The sequence below is a fragment of the Trachinotus anak genome, unplaced genomic scaffold, assembly GCF_046630095.1.
Source record: "Trachinotus anak isolate AG129_WGS33_773 ecotype Australia unplaced genomic scaffold, CSIRO_AGI_Tana_v1 ptg000002l, whole genome shotgun sequence".
NCBI lineage: Eukaryota > Metazoa > Chordata > Actinopteri > Carangiformes > Carangidae > Trachinotus > Trachinotus anak.
In genome coordinates this window covers 24,597,214-24,616,782 of record NW_027273853.1, presented here as the reverse complement: position 1 = coordinate 24,616,782, position 19,569 = coordinate 24,597,214, and the positions used below count along the sequence as shown (strand labels likewise).

The window sequence follows — 19,569 nt, the reverse complement described above, 5'->3', positions numbered from 1 at the left end:
AGCTGATGGTTACATGAGTTTAACATTTGTTGCGGGTACATCCATCTTATGTTTCAGGTTGCCATCAGCAGAGACAGATCCTGAATTTGTGATAATCTGTGCTTAAAATAGGTATTTTTAATATAGGCCCTTTGACAAAATTCTAATTCAATGATTTTGTGGGATTATTTTACTTTTAATTAAATTATTTTTTTCAAAATAATTAATTTGTTTGATTAAAATAAAATAAATCAATGTATTAATGAATTCTAAATATGATGTGAAATTGTTAATAATAAGTAATCATTCATTATTAAAACAATTAAGATGTAATAGTTTCACAAGAAATAAAAAATGAAAAATATACAAGCATTGCTTGTGAAGTGTAAGAGATATGTCTGTGGTATTCACACTCATATGTCAAGCTATTAACACTTTAACTGACTCTGCAGACATAGCATCAAGTCCATTTCTGGCTCATGCACATCACTGGACTGTGAAGGTCAACCTCACTCTGGTAATTGAGCAATATAATTTTTCCATGTCATAGGCAATAGTGTTAAACTTGCACTGCACTTCCAAAATACTCAGAAAATGTTCAAATTAAACTTTCCACTAATAAAATAACATGTTGTAATGTGCAGTGTGACAAATCCCCATGTACTCGCTGTTGGATGTATGATCAGGACACTCTAAAACAGCTGTTATAAAACAGTTGCAGCAGTGTCATATTTGATTAACTCCTTTACCATGAGATACAGATGTATGAAGTCAGGCTTGTTCACTGTTGGCTTTGAGGTGTGCCTGATTGATATAATTGTTATTATTATTCCATGTTTACTGATCAGTTTGCCCTCTACCTTTTTTATGAATACTTGATGTAATTGGATTTAATAAATTGTAATTGTGATTTAATATATTGAGATCTTGTAAGGAAGTTAGGGTTAACGCTTAGAGATCCAAGCCAAATCTGCGTGTTCATTGTGTGAGTTTGGAATACCAGAGTTATTATGTTGTCTAAGTCTTGCCTGTGGCCTCTCTGAAAATTTATGAATGAACATCGATTTTGGATTAGGTAATTTATCTCTTTGCCCATTTTCCACATTAGAAGTAAAGTGGTTACTTTTGGAGCTTATTATATTATTATTATTATTGGGCTTTTTGTGCCTTTATTATAGATCAGTGGAGGATGACAGGAAAGGGGGTAGAGAGAGGAGAATGACATGCAGGAAAGAGTCAGACCGGACGGGAGTCGAACTTGCGACTGCCTGCCAAGAGCGTCTTGTGCTCACGTGGTACCACCCTAACCACTCGACTACCGAGCCGCCCCTAGCTTGTTATTTTTTGCCATGGTTTTCATTTAAACATTACAAATTATTCAAAACTCACATTAGCAACCTTTCATGAGAAGCAAAGAGATGAAAGTAAAAGACAGGAATTTAAAAGACAGCGTGATCTTTATTTTGTCAGCATAAGTTATATCATATTATATGATCCAACATAGCGAAACATTCAGTGTGCTTTACTCAGCTGCTTCCTTTCCCTGCAAAAACAGAGAAATATTTTGTGTGAGTGAGAGTTCAGGGCTTTAAAAAAATATAGATAGAGTTAAAGCTTTAGGGGATAATCAATCCTGATCTGATCTGATTGATTTTTTTTTTTTTTTTTTTACTATTTAATCCTAATATTATGTAAACAGAATATAACACTGTGAAGTATTTGTTCAAATATAGTGACATATATATATAAAATAATAATGACAGCGGTTTGGTAATTTTTCAACAAACTGAAATATTTACCTTGCCAGAGTCACGGCTCTTGGCTCTCAGCTTGTTGACCTGGGACTCAGCGATGTCAGCACGCTCCTCAGCCTCCTCCAGCTCATGCTGGATCTTCCTGCACTTGGACAGATGAACATTGGCCTGCTCCTCCTGGAATACAATATATAGTACACATAATAACATAGTAAAACAATACATAGCAATGGTAATAAGTTCTCATTATTTAAAATAAATGTTTTGCCCTTACCGCTTCCTCAGCCTGCCTCTTGTAGGCCTTGACCTTGAGCTGCAGCTTATCAACCAGATCCTGGAGCCTGGTAATGTTTTTCTTGTCCTCCTCAGTCTGTAATGGAAAATATTGATTTGCATATTTAAATGTTTTAATGGGAAGTAGTAGGACCAGTTGTATTCGATTGATTTATACTATACATGTGAAATGTGATTTCAGCTATACCTGGTAGGTGAGCTCCTTCACCCTCCTCTCATATTTGCGGACACCCTTGACAGCATCTGCTCCACGTCTCTGCTCAGCCTCAACCTCTGCCTCCAGGTCACGCACCTTCAGAAAACCACAAAATGTACTATATTTAGAATACATGTTTTTTGGATGTTTTCTCAGCTTTGTCCAATTGTGGAAATCTTAACATAATCATCTTACCCTAGACTCAAGTTTCTGGAGCTGCTTCTTGCCACCCTTCATGGCCAGATTCTCAGCTTCATCCAGGCGGTGCTGCAGGTCCTTAACAGCAACCTCCAGGTTCTTCTTCATCCTCTCCAGGTGAGCGCTAGTATCCTGCTCCTTCTTCAGCTCCTCAGCCATCATTGCAGCCTAGGAAATATAAAATTTGAATTAGAAATGTCATGGAAAAAACTGTGAATTTGGAGTAGAAAAGTAACCAAATGAAACTGAAACCTACATCGGTGATGGCCTTCTTTGCCTTCTCCTCTGCATTTCTTGCTTCCTGAACGGTGTCATCAACTTCGCTCTGGATCTGAACCAGGTCAGTCTCAAGCTTCTTCTTGGTGTTCAGAAGGCTTGTATTCTAAAACATAAAAAAGAGTCACATTAGTCATCACATGCTTGGTTTTCACATTATTTAAAAACTCATTTTTTAATGATTGAAGAAATGAATATTTGTCCACCTGAGAGTGCAGAAGTCCAACACGCTCACTGGCGTCCACCAGCTCCTGTTCAGCGATCTTGCGACTTCTCTCTGTCTGTTCCAGAGCAGCTCTAAGTTCCTCAATTTCAGCAACCATGAGACCGTTCCTGCGCTCCACCATGGCAGCCTGTTCCTTGAGGTCATCCTGGGCTCTAACAGCATCATCAAGGTGCAGTTGAGCATCCTAGTGGAAGAAACATCAGGAAAATAGTCAAATCAAGTTGTAGGTCCACTCATTATACTGTAGTTTTTACAAAAGCACCAAGTCAACAATACCTTCAGCTGTGCCTGCACATTCCTCAGCTGCTTCTGGGACTCAGCAGCCTGGCGATTGGCATGGCTCAGCTGAATCTCCATCTCGTTCAGGTCTCCCTCCATCTTCTTCTTGATTCTCAAGGCATCATTCCTGCTCCTGACCTCAGAATCCAGAGTGCTCTGCATGGAGTCAATCACCCTCTGGCTGTTCCTCTTGATCTGCTCCATCTCCTCATCTTTTTCTGCCAACTTCCTGTCCACCTCACCCTTAATCTGGTTGAGCTCCAGCTGGACACGCAGGATCTTAGACTCTTCATGTTCCAGAGTTCCCTATTAATATCAAGAATAAAATATGTATTCAAGCCCTCAGACCTTCGACAATATACCAATATATTTGTCCACAAATTGTATTTTTTTTTCTCCCCAGATAAAAAAAATTGTACCTCAGCTTCCTCAAGAGCTGTCTGGATCTCAGCCTTCTCTGTCTCCACCTGCTTCTTGGACTTCTCCAGCTCATGGATGCTCTTGCCAGTCTCACCAATCTGTTCAGTCAGATCTGAGATCTCCTCTGCAGAGAGATGCACGTATTTGATATCATTGAGACTTAAGATTTAAAATATAAATACTCTAACACGTATACAGATATGTTAAATACAATTTAACCACAGTGTAGTTAAACACTAGCAGGTAAGAACTCACGTTGCAGGTTCTTGTTTTCACGCTTCATGGTCTCCAGCTGATCCAGAGCTTCCTCATATGAGTTCTTCATCTTGAACAGCTCGGTGCCGAGAGAACGAGCCTCCTTCTGAGCTCCTTCAAGCTCTGCCTGACCCTCCTCATACTTTTGCTTCCACTCTGCCAGCACCTGTTATATAATTTATACAGTTGATTAAGTATTATTTAATATAGAGACAAATCATTTTACTTCTTTTTGATTATATGTCATGGTCACTGAAAGTAAACATTACCTTGTCAAAGTTCCTCTGCTTCTTGTCCAGGTTAGCGGCCAGTCCATTAGCCCTCTCCACATCAATCATGAGGTCCTCCACCTCACTCTGGAGCCTCTGTTTGGTTTTCTCCAGAGAGGCACACTTGGAATTCACAGCCTCAATCTGCTCCTCAGCCTCCTGAAGGCGCTGAGCCAGCTTTTTCCTATAAAAAAATGTGAAATTTGCCTGTCAATCCAAACCTTACATTTACAAATACCATTTTCCAGATATTTTTGCATATATGACATGCAAATAATTACATTTTTTTAATTACAAGACACAGAAGTGTAACTACACTGTACAGTGGTACATATTATAAAACATATGCAAAGAAAATAATGTAATGTTTCATTAAATGTGTTTAAATGCAAGTATTGATACCAGTGATACCACTGTCAGTTGCACTGTGCTATAATGCTACACTTTAACTGGTAATTTTATTGTTTGAATGTTACTCACTTGGCCTCCTCAAGCTCCTCAGTGCGCTGGATAGCATCAGTTTCATACTTAGTTCTCCACTGAGCCACCTCACTGTTGGCCTTGGACATTCCACGCTGCAGCTCAGCCTTGGCTTCCTGCTCCTCCTCAAACTGCTCCCTCAGCAGATCACAGTCATGGCGGGCTGATTGCAGTCCATGGGCAAGAGCATTCTTGGCCTATGTAAGAAATAGAATTGAATGCACAAAATGTCTAAATCTCATTAAATGATACCAGGACACACTTCAAAATTTCCTTACCTTAACCTCCTCTTCAATCTGCCTCTTCAGCTCCTCAATCTGCTGAGTGAAGGCCTGTTTGCCTCTGGTCAGCTGGGAGACAAGAGCTTCTTTCTCTTCAATTTGACGGCCAAACTCACCTTGTGTAAAAATGATCATCAAACATTAGTTTGTGTTCATCTTGTCAGTCATACACTGAAAATAGCTGCCGTTTACTGCTGTTTTGTACGTACCATTTTCTGTCAGGAGACGTGCTTTCTGTGCACTCAAGTCATTGATCTGACGGACATTTTCATCATTCTTGGTCTTCAGTTCGCTAAGTTGGTCCTCAAGAGTACGGCACATCTTTTCAAGATTTCCCTTGAGAAGGAAAAGAAATCGAAAAGAAAGATTGTATGCCCAAATCCTTTGTTTATTATACTAATTCAAATATTTAATTTGTATTGAATGTATTATTTACCTTTGCTTTGGCAACAGCCTCCATGTTGCTGGAGAGGTCATCAATCTCCATCTTGTACTCGCTCTTTTCCTTTTCAAGCTTCTGCTTGACACGCTGGAGGTTGTCGATCTGCTCTCCCAGCTCAGCAACGCTATCAGCCTGCTTCTTGCGAAGAGCAGCAGCAGTGGCTTCATGCTGCAGAGTGGACTCCTCGAGGTCACGACGGAGCTTCTGGAACTCAGCCTCACGCTTCTTGTTCATCTCAATCTGAGCAGCAGTGGCTCCACCGGCCTCCTCCAGCCTCTCACTGATCTCCTCAAGTTCCCTGGAGAGGTCAGCCCTCTGCTTCTCAACCTTGGCACGAGCAGCACGCTCAGCCTCAATCTCCTCCTCCAGTTCCTCAATACGGGCCTATTGTGATGTAGATATCTTGCTTTTAAATCAGCATTCAATGTTAAAACACAAAATACTAAAGATATGAGCTAATGTTATATGTAAGACAATATATCAGTTACCTGAAGCTCCTTGATCTTCTTCTGAAGCTGAGCACCCATTGACTGCTCATCCTCAATCTTGCTAAGGAGCTGGCTAATTTCAAAGTCCTTCCTGTGAGAATAACAAAGTGCACAGTAAGAGTCAAGACAAGCAATTGAGTGTGTCAAGAAACTTCATGGTTGTTTTAAAAAATAGAGGAAAACTAATTCTGTTACTTTTTAAGTTTCTCATCAGACTGCTGCTTGTCATTCTCAAGGTCCATGATGGATTCCTGGGCCAGTTTCAGATCACCCTCAAGCTTTCTCTTGGCTCTCTCAAGGTCCATACGCAGCTTCTTCTCTTGCTCCAGAGAACCCTCAAGCTACATATTGATACAAATTTGTCATGATCATGTTCAGCAAAAATGTGGTCTTGTCTTGCCAACTTTGTAAGTGACTTTGTAACTCACATCATCAACTTGCTGCTCAAGCTTGGTCTTGGCCTTGGTCAGAGTGTTGACTTTGTCTTCCTCAGCCTGCAGGTCATCAAGAGTCTGCTGATGAGCCTCCTGAAGGGCTTTCTTCTCCTTGGTGAGCTTAGCAATGCTCTCATCCTGAGAAGCCATCTCTTCAGTCAGGTTCTTCACCTATGTTTGCAAGAAAGAAGTTGTTATTGAAAGGGTAATGATCCTGATTTTACTTGATCTGACAGATGTATTAATATTGACAAACCTTGTTCTCGGTGGCATGTTTCTCCTTCTCCACTTTGGCCAAGGTAAGCTCCAGGTCATCAATGTCCTTCTTGAGCTCAGAACATTCATCCTCCAGCTTTCTCTTCTTTGCAGTAAGCTCAGCATTGATTTCCTCTTCATCCTCCAGTCTCTCAGTTGTCTCTTTGAGTTTGGCCTCTAGCTGAATCTTGCTCTTGATGAGCCCCTCACATCTCTCTTCAGCATCATTCAGATTCTCTGATTCCTAGTTTATTGTACGAGCATTTTATGTTAGCATCAATATATTATCGATGAAACATGAAAAATGACAGCCGTCTGTTCACGTGTACTTACGGATGCCACTTGGAGCTGCAGATCATTCTTCTCCTGCAGAAGAGACACCATCTTCTCCTCCAATTCCTTCTTCTTGGCCAGGGCAGCAGCCAAGTCACTTGTCATCTTCTCGTAGTTTTCCTTCATCTGAGCCAACTCCTTCTCAGTTTCCGCACTCTTCAGCAGAGGCTTGATCTTGTAGTACACCTTCATCCATGGCCAGTGTTTCACATTCATGAATGAGCGGACATTGTACTGGATGGTAAAGATGGCATCCCTGTGGAGAAGATTTTGCTGTTATAGGCAATGTTGTTTGTGATTTTTACATACCATGTCTGTGTGTCTTGAAGTTGTTTATTTCATCATACCTTCTCTCTGTCATCTTCACAAACTCCTTTCTCATGAGGTATGCACGGCAAAGAGCCTGAGTCATGGTGACCAGCGCTGCCAGTTTTTCATCTCTCATCTCCTCAAGGGTACCCAGCAGACCAGCCTTGAAGAACACCTGAATAAACAGAAAAGAGAAATTTACAGTATGTCTGTTATATGTTATAGAGGACTCATAGAGTGTCTACCTCAATACTCTATATTTAAATCAGCCTCAGGGTTAGATTCTGTGTTGAAAAGTCTAAATAAAATATAGTTATACTAAATGATGACTTTTATCATGTCCAGTCACAGAAGTGTTTTTAAAATGGCTAACTGTCCCATATTTCAGGTTATTCAGGTCATGATAACTGAGTTATGGAAAAAATAAAGAATTACCATTCACATATATTAACATTTTAAAGCATGACCTAAAACAGAATGCTATCAAATTTTACCAGGTCCCATGGTGTATAGCTGAATTTTAAAATTGGATGTAGTTGTCTTGTTGTTTACAAATTACTGCAATTCATGTCAAATGTGGAATATTACAGAATTGCAAATTTATGAAAACAAATGAATAACTTTTCTCCATCCAGACTCATCCATTTTACTAAACTGGGGTTTAGGCCTCTTGGTTAAAGGGTAACTAGGCAGAATATAAACTGCTTTATTTATGGCATATAATTCCCATTTATAATCTGGTCCTGCTGCTCTAGATTGTTTTCTTTTACCTGTCTTCTACTTGTTCCTTCCCTCTACTGCTTACCTTGGTGGTTCCAAATCTGTACTGGTCATGATCAACATCTATAGATCCAAGCAGCTTCTCTGCAGCCTTCTTGTTGTCAATGAACTGGCCCTCAGGGATGACGCTGGCATTCAGTACCTTGTACCTTTTTATGAGAGCAAATGAGGAGTTTCAGCATGTATTTTTCATTTTGTGTTTAACATAAGAAAACTTTCTAGAACTAACTATCTAAATCTATTCAGTGATACCTCTGTTTGAAGTCACCATAGAGGATTCTGCTTGGGAAACCTTTCCTGCAGATTCTGATACCCTCCAGCACACCGTTACACCTGAGCTGGTGGATGACCAGGAAGTTCTCCATCAGACCTGTAGATGGGAGATTTTACAATTGTTTTGGTGAACAAATAGTTATTCTTCATCTTGAATCAGCATAAACCCAAATAAACCATACTAACAAAACAAAACCACCCCTCACAGACTGATATAAATAAATATTATTTTATGTATGTACCTGGAGTCTTGGACTCATTTGGAATCAGGCAGCGCACAAAGTGAGGATGGGTGCTCCTCAAGTTAGTCATCAGCTTGCCCAAGTTCTCCTGTAGTTAGAAAATAGTAATTCTTGTCATGAAATCTTACATGACAGTGTATAAATTGAGATGTGATGTTATGTCATAGTTTACAATATTAAAGCTTACCCTAAACTGTGAAGACACAGTCTGCATAGAGCCACCCTTCTTCTTGCCTCCCTTCTTGGCACCTCCAGTCTCTGAGAGTTTCAGGTACAAAGGTTTTGTTAGACTTAACATTCACAGGGACATATGTAACATTTAGTTAAACATATACAGTGCATACAATCGTGAAATATGTTGTTTGGTTTTTTTTACTGTAATTAATTCTGTATCATACCCTCAACAACAGGAGGATACAGGTAAGCCAGCAGTTTCACTGAGGACTTCTGGTACAGCTGCACGACAGACTCATTCAGCGGGTCCTTGTTCTTGTCCAGCCAGCCACTGATATTGTAGTCCACAGTACCAGCATAATGCACCAGGGAGAAGTGGGCCTCAGCCTTGCCCTTGGCGGGCTTTGGCTTCTCAAATGCGTTACATTTGCCAAGATGCTGGTCATACAGCTTATTCTTGAAGGATGTGTCAGTGGCCTTGGGGAACATGCACTCCTCTTCAAGGATGGAGAAGATTCCCATGGGCTTGATGAAAGTGTAAAGAGATATGTTATGAAGTGAAAATGTCCGTGCACATTGAGAACAATTACTTGCAACAGGATCACAAAATTAATGCGTACCTTTTCAATCAGCTCAATGCAGGCAGCCAAGTCCATGCCAAAGTCAATGAACTCCCAGATAATACCCTCCTTCTTGTACTCCTCTTGCTCCAGGACGAACATGTGATGGTTGAAGAACTGTTGCAGTTTCTCATTGGTAAAGTTGATGCACAGCTGCTCCATGCTGTTGAACTGTGAGGGGACAGATAATTAGTCTAATCTCTCAAAGGCAATAAGAAGGATTCTGTCCTGTGAAGTATTGGATGCTGAATTGCAGGCAATGAAGCTTACGTCAAAGATTTCAAAGCCGGCAATATCCAGCACACCAATGAAGAAATTCCTTTGCTGCTTAGTGTCCAGCATCTGGTTGATACGGATGACCATCCACAAGAACATCCTCTCATAGATAGACTTGGCCAGGGCAGTCACTGAGTTCAGCACCTAAAAGAAAATATTTGTTTTGACTAAAGCTGCATTAAACATAACCATAGACGCATCGTCCCATTATACAGCGGTCTTGGCAAATACATTATCAAATAATTCTTTGTTCACATATCCAGACGTTAGCGTTTATTTTGTTTCTGTTTCTCCACTAACATCCAAACAAATTCTTTAGCCTGATGGACACTTTACTATCGTCCGCAGCTAGTTGCTAATGTTATCTACCCTTTCATTAGTTAAAAGTTGTATGTTGCAATTGAGTCAAATAGGAGAGCAGAGCTTGAGATTTTAGCATTAATTGCAGACTGATTTTATGTGGTTTTGTCAGTAAAGAGTACCTTAGATCTCATTTACCTGAGGTACAGTCTGTCCCTTGGTGACAAACTCATTTCCGACCTTCACTCTGGGATAGCACAGAGCCTTCAGCATGTCAGCAGAGTTCAGACCCAACAAGTAGGCAACCTTGTCAGCGTCTGAAAACACAGTGATTTACAGTTATGTCATTGACTGCTAATCATAGAAATTAATAAATTAATGAACCTCTGTTTGCTGTACCCAAATCCTTTCATGAATCATAATAAATACTCACCCTCAGTGCCATCAGGCTCAGCCTGCTCCTCACGCTGCTTCTGCTTGAACTTCATGTTACCATGGTGAATCACAGCACCAGTCATCTTGTAGATGCTCATCTTCTCCTCACCGGAGAAGCCCAGGATATCAATAGCATTCTGTTTTCCACAAAACATAACCACTTTAGAAAATGCATTCATGAGATCTCTTTTGATATCACAGTAAATGCATTCTATGTATTGAAAAGTTTCAAAAATAAAAATCACTCACATCAGTGGCTTCCAGCTCAACTTTGTCATCAATGCTGGCCACAGTGATCTGACCCTGGCTGATCATGGGGAAGTCGTAGGGGTTGGTTGTGATGAGTGATGCCTCTGGAGATCAAAAATGGGGACAATTTCAATAGATTGTTTTAATGAAACCTCTAAGTACATTTAACATTGTGCAGTAACTCAATCTGCTTACCAATCAGCTCAGGTTTGTGGTTTGTCATCATCTGGTAGAAGATGTGGTAGCCTCTCTCATCAGGAAGCTGGAATGACACTCTTGACTTCTCCAGCAGATCTGCAAATGTTGTTCATAAATCACAACCAGGGCCATTCTCAATTCCAGTCAATTATTTTTGCTATGAGGATTGTTACTTACATGTCTCAATATCAGCACTAGCCAGTTTGCCAGTTGTGCCAAAATGGATTCTGATGAATTTACCCTGTTTGGAAGAGAGAAAATGTTAAAGTTGCTCTACCTGGGCATTGTGAGAGAAGAACATTTTCTTGAAGAAATCACGTGATACTTACGAAACGGGAAGAGTTGTCATTCCTCACAGTTTTGGCATTACCATAGGCCTCCAGCAGGGGATTGGCTGCAATAATCTGATCCTCCAGTGACCCCTGTCATCCAAGTATATAAATTCTATCAGAAAAAGGCCTCTATTTTGGAAGTATATTCTATACATTCAGAAATCTTGTTATTATAACATACCTGTATTTTGCCTGCTGCTTCCTTCTTCTTGTCTCCCCCAACTGAGATTGTGGCAAAGTACTGGATGACACGCTTGGTGTTCACAGTCTTTCCAGCACCAGATTCTCCACTGGGTATAAACAAGGTCTTATCAGAATTTGATCAAGATATTTGAATATATTTTTTTTTAAAGTCTACAAATGTGAAACTTACGTGATCAAGACAGACTGGTTCTCCCTGTCTGTTAAAACAGAAAATAAAACATTGACCATGTATTTCTGCAACAAAAACCTCATATATAACAAATTATACATTGTTAAGTTAAGGACGTACCAGTAAGCATGAACTGATAAGCGTTGTCAGAGACAGAGAAGATGTGGGGTGGAGCCTCCATACGCTTCTTGCCTCTATAGGCACTCACAACTTCAGAGTCATACACTGGGAGCCACTTGTAGGGGTTCACGGTGGCACAGAACAACCCAGAGTAGGTCTGAAAGTGATCATGGAGATGTAACAGTTAACTCCATGTTTCCTACAAGTATAGTCAATTTCAGTATTTATGTTTGATCATCTGGCAGATTGGCTTACGTAGATCATCCATGCTGCATAACGCTCTTTGAGGTTATACAGGACAGAGGCTTCATTGAGATGGGTCATCATGGCCATGTCCTCAATTTTGTCGAACTTGGGAGGGTTCATTGGAGAGACGTCATCTTCTTTAACTGTCCTCTCCTGCAACAGGACATTGATCACGATGAGAACTGACCACATTTAACTCCTACTTGAAACTGATTTTATGATACAAACCTCCTGAGTGTCCAGGACTTTGACGGTGACTTTGCCACTTTCTTTCTTGATGATTGTTCCCTTCAAGTAGAGCTCTTTGGCATCAGCCACATAGCAGGCAGACTTGGCATCAAAGGGTTTGTTTTGAGCCTCAATTCTCTCCTTCTCTGGCTTACGGAGATAGATGGCAGCTTTGCCATAAATGGCCATCTCTGCGTCCGTACTCATGGTGGCGGCTTATGTCTCTGTAGTTAGTCAAATAACAGCAATATTAGACAGATTCTTTCTCTTCATGTGATTGAGCAGTGGATAAGTGTATCGTATGTTACTTCACTGTTAACCTGTCCACAGTAATTAAATTATTTCAAGACGCTTTTCACACCTATTAACATTAACTTATGTATGTTTTATCCAAATTGTATTAACAACACCTGGGGCCACTGATAAACCTACTAATACAAGTGGTCTCACACTTTTGGGCCTCACTGTATGTACTCAATAGTAAAAGTTGTACATACCTTACCCTTTCCCTTTGTGAAAAGAATATTATATCGCAGAATCCTGTTGAAAACATAATGTTTTAGTCCATGCAGGAAATGACCATAAAATAATTGTTAAAATGTATCTTGAGCAAACACACGTTGTTTTAAATATACAAGAAAAAAACAACTGTAATTTTGTTTCAGATGGAAGCGTAGCATACACTGAATAATAATATATATGCAGTAAATATTTTTACTTTTACATGACGTTATATTTATTTGTTATATTCTGTAAACTAATTTATAAGATAAGGAGTACACGTTAATGCTACAATGCTTCATAAACATATTTTCATTCAATTTAGTAAAACTATATATCAGTAAAGAAATAAGCCCTTTTTTGCCATCCAAGTGAGCAAATACAGTGTCATGGCAACATATTTTCTTGTAAACACTCACAGTACTACCCAGTTTTCAAAATAGTCTTTTTGCTTAACATATATACAGTCAACAGTCAAGTTAGTAGATCACCACATGTCTCACCACAGAGAGGAGCTTCACCGGTCTTCCACCACACACTATCTAGCTCCACAAAGACCCCTTATATTCAGTCTGGTTTGCTTACAAAGCAAAGGTTAAAGCAGTCTAGCATGCCTAATATGGTTAGAGTGACAGTGGAGTCTTGAAGCATTTGAAATATTTTGCTGGCACCCACTTTGTGGGAATCCCTATCTAAAGTGGCCCTAACACTCATATATAGACAGTAGATTAATTAATGGTTTCATATAGAAATCCACATCTCAGCACATTTAACATTCATTCCATTATTGTATCATATTTCTCAATAACATCCTCTTAACATGAGTGATAATTTGAAAGTGAAATTTCAAACCATTAAAAGTGAGAAATATTTTGCACTCTTTGGTACCACAGTGGAAAGCCTTTATGCATTTAAAGTAATGCGATCTTTGCTTTATGGGTTGATTTATGTTTTGAGGTTTCGAGTTAATGTTAAGAATTCAAAATGCTGTAAATTTTATAGCTGGTAGTCAGGAAGAACACACATGGAGGAGGTGGATGACAGGTCTTTTTTTTGCTTGCAACAAGCTGATGAGTCTGTGGTTAAAACTTGTTTGATCATTTCTTGCGTATAATAAATAAATGTGCTTGGGTTGAAGTCAGGAGAGTGGAGCGGATGATGTTCTTTTCATACAAATTAGGGCCACAGTAAAGTTGGTACTTGTTTTGACATGATGCTGCACTTAATTATTTAAGATACAGGCTTCAGTAAAGCAGGCAGTCTTAAGAAGCATTCTACAACTGTTTTATATTCATGTAATTTAGATGTAATTATTAGGGGCTCTTTGCTTTGCAAATGTAAATTTTCGATTTGACTGATTATGCAATCTATAATTAATTGAGTGATCTAAAGTTTAATGGTCTATAATTATTTTTTAAATGATTTTAATTAAAATGAAATAAACTAATCTGACATGATTTCACAGGAATGTCACTGTTTGCTGGAATCTAAATTCTCTGTGAGGACATTTAGTCTACATTATAGGTATACACAAGGTTTAATTTAGTGGTCAGATTGAGCAAGTTGTCATCTAACTTGGGATGCACAGACATATGTGCTTACATTTGTTAGGGGAGGCCCTCTGTCATACTCTATCATGTAATTTGAGTAGTGTTTAAGGCTACTGTATGGTGGTCAAAGAAGTCTGCATGTCATCATGTGGGAGTGGGAGGGTACAAGGCTTGCCCTGGATTGGTTGACTGTATATAGTGTATGTTAAGCAAAAAGACTATATTGAAAACTGAGGACTGCTTTTACTTCTAGGAGTACTGTGAGGGTTAAAAAGAAAATATGTCGCCATGAGACTGTATTTGCTCACTTTGATGCCAAAAAAGACCTTATTGGTTTACTGATGAATATTTTTACGGAAATGATTGAAAATATGTTTATGATATAGATGTCTATGTAGCTAATTATCCAAATGCAAATGCCTGAATTTTCTATAGGGAATGTTTACACAAATTTACAGTCTACTTAGGGTATGTCAGGTGAGAAGAAAACTAATGATAAAGTGAAATAATGAGGTCACATTTTCTATCACAAGTGTGAGGTACAAAGAATGGCTATCATTCTGACATGTTTTCCTATTCATTTATGCCCACCAAACATGATGATTATGTTAGCTGAATTTAAACAACAAGTTAACCTTTAAAATGAACCTTTATTTATTAAGCTTTATGTATTCAGGTGAATCCTATTGAGATAGGAATCTCAATTTCAAGAGAGACTTGAATGTGCGTAAAGAAAACATAATAAAACAATTCATTAACACATAGTCCAATTTTAAAAACAGAAAGCTGTAATAAAAATGACACACAAGGAAAAAACCCCAGTTGTTACAGAGAAAATCAGTCTCATCAATGAATGAATTTAGCAAAATTTCATAGCCCTTATAATACAACAGATGGATATCTGAACAATGTGTTAACAGTCATCACTCAACAGTCTGTTTGGGTTGAATGTAAACCTATTAAAGCAATTTTTTTTAAAAAGAAAAAAAAATCTTTTTTTATATGTTTTCTTGTAGGTTCAACTAACATTTGGTCTATCTAATTACGCCTGTCCTATGTAATGAGATAGCTGAATGTGGAAGCCAGGGGATCAGAGGTTAGGTGTTGTGGTGGGGTGGGAGTTTTGAGGCACAAGGCGTTTGTTGAAACTTTTGTAAAAAGCCAGTCAGCAGACCAGTAACCAAACTGAAACAGCATAGTGTTGAAATGCTGTGACCACTCATGGTATGATCTATTTGTGTCTACAAAATGGGGATAAAAGGGACTGCAGTCCACCAAGTGTCGAGAGGGAATGAGTACATAGACGGGGCATTTTGCTTGTTCTGTCTCCCTTATTAACAAATCAGCTTTGAGCATTACACTTGACTTATGGTGATCAATTTTTGTTGTGAGGCCAAAGTGTGGGGAACACAGAACAGGGATGCTTCTAACTTAAATTCAACTTACGGGCCATTCAAAACAACAGACACTTTTTTTGGATCATAGCAAATGAATGGATCATAATAATAACTGCTCATCTTCTCTCTGAATCGCAGACCACTAAAAATCTGATTATTGCCACAGGTGTCGGTGGATAAAACCAAATGACATAGCTATACACTGTCAGCCATAGCTCAAGTCTCCTGAACCTCCTGCAGTGGTCTCTTGCACAAGGCACACTACCTGTCAGACCTTGAAAATGTACCTACTTGCGCCGAGAGAGATATTCCCGTTTTGTAACAAAAAGTGGCTTTTTGAACCCACTCTATTTGATCAGTTTATTAATTTAATACTACATTATTAAATCAAACCTAATTGGGAGCCAGAATGTGGCGCACACATTCACCAGCTACCTGCGCCCTAATGATTGTTATAGAGCAGGGTGAACTGTGAGCCAGGCTCCTGTGCTTGCCCTCTGTGACCCAGGAGCTCTGGTTAAATGGCAGCTAGGCAGCAGTCAGACACAGTGCTTGTTTCATGTCAACACAACAGTCTTGTCCTGAAAGAGCTGACTTCATCACTTGTGAACAAGCCTTAGGAGGCGCCTCTCTCCCACAGAATCCCACTATTTTATTTCTCGTTGAAGTAACATATTAGATGTGTGGTTAATAAAAATGCTCACTTGTGCTCTAATCATCGATCCACCTTGTTTTTATCAGTCCCTAACTGACTATCTGCCCAAACTGCACACAGGCCAAAACGAAACCAAAACTATCCATACAGTGCCATCGGTTTCGTTTTAAAATAATTGACTCCCCTGCTGCAGAGACATGCAGACTGCGACAACAGACACTGGTGAGTGCTTATTTTTATTTATTTTTATTTATCATCAGCGTTAGCCAGCCTGTACACGAGCAGAACCGCGTCGTTAAGTCGTGTAGCCTGAAAAGCGTCTTCGTGGATTAGAGCGAAAAGACGCAGCAGACTGCGTTACCTCGAATGACCCCGGCTGTGGTACTTGGTTGGAATATATGAGGAGAACAGGCGCACTTTCTCTCCCTATGGAGTTTTCGTAGGAAAAAACTTTTTTATTGAAGACACAGGAGGCTTATTGACCACCCAAAACAGAGTAAATGGAGAATAAACTACCTAACTATGTAAAAAACGCGCATTAAAAACCAGACATGCGGTGCTGATCCTACGTCAGAGATAACGATCAACTGCCCAACTTAGGTTCTTATTAATAACCCCGTAAATATGAGCAGCATCCTTCAAGATAAGCGCTTTATTTTAATTGTGCACAAAGTAATTCAAAAGACAGACATACAGGAAACATTTAGTGATAACAGCAGATGATATGCATCTACAAAGAGAGCCAACCACAATGCCTCCCTAAAAAGGAAAGGTTTCAGAGTGTTTTAAATGAAAGAAAACACATGCATTAACTAGTGGACCTAAATGAGGTTCCTCCAGAGTTCAGTAACTCTGAATCAATAAAAGAGGAGCATGGTGTTAAGCTCCTGCGTACAAAGTGAACTAGGCTGCTACCCTGCATTCATTTTGGCATTCATCAGTGATTGCCCTCTGAAGTGTGCATGTGTGAAGTGTTTATGTTTACATTTTCCTGACTAATAGGAATTATAATCAATATAGTTGGTTTCCTTTTCATTTAAATAGGTGTTACGTATTTTTGTCGTAAATACTTCCTCAGTTAAAGCTGATTGTGTGGGATTTTATGGACAGTATGTGTGTGTTTGTTTTCATCTTTGCTTGTTTATGTATCAGCTGATGGAGTCTGATCATGGATGAGGAGCTTGACCATGGCGATGAAAATGTGAACTCCGTCTTGGCTCAGGAATCCTCAGAACTGTTCCACATCCTTAGCAGACAGTCGCCCGCAGTCATAATGAAGTTGTGCCAAATGATGCCCAGTGGTGCTGGGTTCAACATGGGCCATCTAGACCCCACTAACTCTACACCACCAGTAACAGAGCTCATCGGAGCCATGTTGGAGCACTTCAGGGTGGCCAGTGCTGCAGATTGCCGCAACTTTCTTCAAAGCATGTGTATGTTGTGTGAGAATATCCCCATGCGCCTGGAGTCGAGGCTTATGTCAGTTGCCGGATATGCAAACAGTGAGTATAAAATAAAGCAGTAAATGTTAAGAAGTGATCTTAGTTCTTGGCACCATTCTTTCACCATCCAGTCTGCACCGTTTGCTATATGAGAGCATCGGCCAGTGATAAGATGGCCTACACGCAGGCTGAAACAGATAGTAATACACAACAAGAATTGTCTTCTTAGGTCATTAAAATTATTGTCTAGTTTCATACACACACTTCACATGAGTGTCATATGCATATCTCAAGGGTTAGGAGAAGAAAATAGCTCAGTGTGTGAAGGACAGTTTGCAGAGAGCTGGGCTATGATATGAAATGAAATCTCATGTTTACGCCTTGTTGTCAAAAAATAACACAAGGCAGAAACTGAGTTTGTGGCAATGTGTTGAAATAGAGTTGTTTTTTTTTTTCTTGTGATTGCCGGAAAGCACCTTCTATTACAGCACTTGTTGGGCTGTGGCAAGAGGTGCAACGCCATTTTCTGCCCCAGGCAACGTGTCAGTTGTGCAGTTACCATTACAGAATATAACTCTACTCTCTTTACTCCACAATGAACAAAATAAGAGCCCAACAAAGCTAAAATAGGCAGTGCAGTTTTATTCTGGGCTCACAGCCTCTTATTTTCAGTCATTACTTATGTGATGTTTGCCATAAAGTCAAAGATGGTATCTATTTTATTCTGTTTACTGCATTAGATGGAATCATAAATAAGTGATACTAGTTACAGAAAACCTACTCATACTACCTCTAGTTCCAAAAAAAGTTGACTTTCTGTTTGACTGTTCAGCTGACAACAAACACACACAATCACTAGATTGGCTGCATTGGCATGCATGAATACATTCTCAGGCCATTGAGTTAATGTTTTTTTTTTTTTTTTACTTGCATGCTATACTTAGTAAACATCCAATGATTAAACAGGCAAAGTTTTCTCAGTTCACTAAACTTTAGACCACTTACAGTACTGTTTTAGCACAAGCACGTGTTGTTGACTGTGCATGTTGCCCACACCCAAAGCAGCTGTAAAACTAAAATTTGACTCCCTCGGTAGATTACACAAATTATATATATTGTAAGTAGTTTTTTAACAGTAGAAAACATTTGTTCCTCATCTTCTGCAATGCTAAAATCTGAGTTAGAAATTCCTGATCATTATTTATTTATTCTAAAATCAACCAAACAACGAGTTGCCTTACTGACAAACTAAAGTGGAAAAGTGAAAATGAAAGGTAACTGTGGAGAGAAGCAGCCTTCAGGAAATCATATGACTTGTTTCCATTTGTTCGCTTTAGAAATCCCCAGAGTTTCCTACAATTCTTTTTGGTTTTTTTTTAATCTAGAGATGATTTAGAAACTTAACGTGAGGGCCCAAGAATAGTAGTAAGAAAACATCCTAAACTCTTGCAGTGCAGTTGATAGCATTAGTCTATTTGCATATTTTCCAGTATTGCCAAGTGTTTTCATGTTCTGTATATCTTGTATGTGTTTTTCTGTAGGTAGTTCTGTTTGTGAAAATTCCTGTCCCAGTGTACCAAACAAGGAATCATCTTCACCGCCATCAGAGCAGCAGCTCATCAAACGCCCACGAATTGGTAGAACATACACACAGCACTTCAACCTGGTTCCATTGCACCTACAATCACATGCACAAACAGCCCGTGGACTTACCTTGTTGCCAGTGTGTACTCGTGGCAATTGAAGTTCTGTAATAAAAAAAAAATAAAAAATAAAAAATCCCCTACAACCTAAAAGCATTTTTCTTAAAGACATAATTGTTAGCTAAGCACAGTAAACAGAACCGTTTAACCAAGGTTCAGATTTGTTAAACTTTCATAGAGTGGTGAAGAGCCTTTTTTGTGTTTGACATCTGAATTTGAAGTCTATGGGATGAAGAAGAGACACAGACACAAAGTTGCATGTGCCACTCATCCAAAAAAGTTCAGTCTTGAAACTTTGTTTCCAGTA

The 19,569-nt window shown here is 39.3% G+C and overlaps 2 protein-coding genes across 3 annotated transcripts in view; one reads left to right on the top strand and one right to left on the bottom strand.

Moving 5' to 3' along the window:
* Positions 1-1,417: 1,417 nt before the first annotated feature.
* LOC139605791 (myosin heavy chain, fast skeletal muscle-like) lies at positions 1,418-13,049 on the bottom strand. Its single transcript, XM_071457578.1, has 41 exons — positions 13,019-13,049; positions 12,512-12,554; positions 12,015-12,238; positions 11,796-11,939; positions 11,541-11,697; positions 11,421-11,448; positions 11,229-11,337; positions 11,045-11,137; positions 10,893-10,956; positions 10,713-10,811; positions 10,518-10,621; positions 10,267-10,405; positions 10,032-10,150; positions 9,528-9,677; positions 9,258-9,428; positions 8,862-9,162; positions 8,651-8,721; positions 8,464-8,551; positions 8,201-8,318; positions 7,974-8,097; positions 7,207-7,343; positions 6,860-7,115; positions 6,528-6,770; positions 6,266-6,442; positions 6,033-6,178; positions 5,838-5,928; positions 5,344-5,733; positions 5,117-5,243; positions 4,905-5,023; positions 4,627-4,823; positions 4,147-4,330; positions 3,878-4,043; positions 3,622-3,746; positions 3,200-3,508; positions 2,904-3,107; positions 2,678-2,803; positions 2,419-2,589; positions 2,215-2,319; positions 2,008-2,103; positions 1,779-1,910; positions 1,418-1,522 (listed from the first exon to the last, which is right to left on the bottom strand). The coding sequence occupies exons 3-41, from the start codon at positions 12,219-12,221 to the stop codon at positions 1,502-1,504; spliced, it is 5,808 nt and encodes a 1,935-aa protein (XP_071313679.1). The 5' UTR covers positions 12,222-12,238; positions 12,512-12,554; positions 13,019-13,049; the 3' UTR covers positions 1,418-1,501.
* Positions 13,050-15,298: 2,249 nt separating this feature from the next.
* nlrc5 (NLR family, CARD domain containing 5) overlaps positions 15,299-19,569 on the top strand; it is a 37,233-nt gene continuing 32,962 nt past the window's right edge. Inside the window, exons 1-3 of one of the 2 annotated variants that reach the window (XM_071457621.1) lie at positions 15,299-16,339; positions 17,270-17,619; positions 19,101-19,196. In XM_071457621.1, coding sequence (XP_071313722.1) covers positions 17,286-17,619; positions 19,101-19,196 — 430 coding nt within the window. In that variant the 5' untranslated portion in view covers positions 15,299-16,339; positions 17,270-17,285. The remainder of the gene's footprint in view (positions 16,340-17,269; positions 17,620-19,100; positions 19,197-19,569) is intronic. The other variant, XM_071457612.1, reaches the window with a different exon arrangement.

Bases quoted from the DNA above. Each gene is read 5' to 3' on its own strand.
- LOC139605791 (XM_071457578.1), bottom strand. From the start codon at position 12,221: ATGAGTACGGACGCAGAGATGGCCATTTATGGCAAAGCTGCCATCTAT. The intron at 6,771-6,859 runs GTAAGTACACGT...ACAATAAACTAG, and splicing joins TGCAGCTCCAAGTGGCATCC to GAATCAGAGAATCTGAATGA. The intron at 5,929-6,032 runs GTAACAGAATTA...TTATTCTCACAG, and splicing joins TCTGATGAGAAACTTAAAAA to GAAGGACTTTGAAATTAGCC.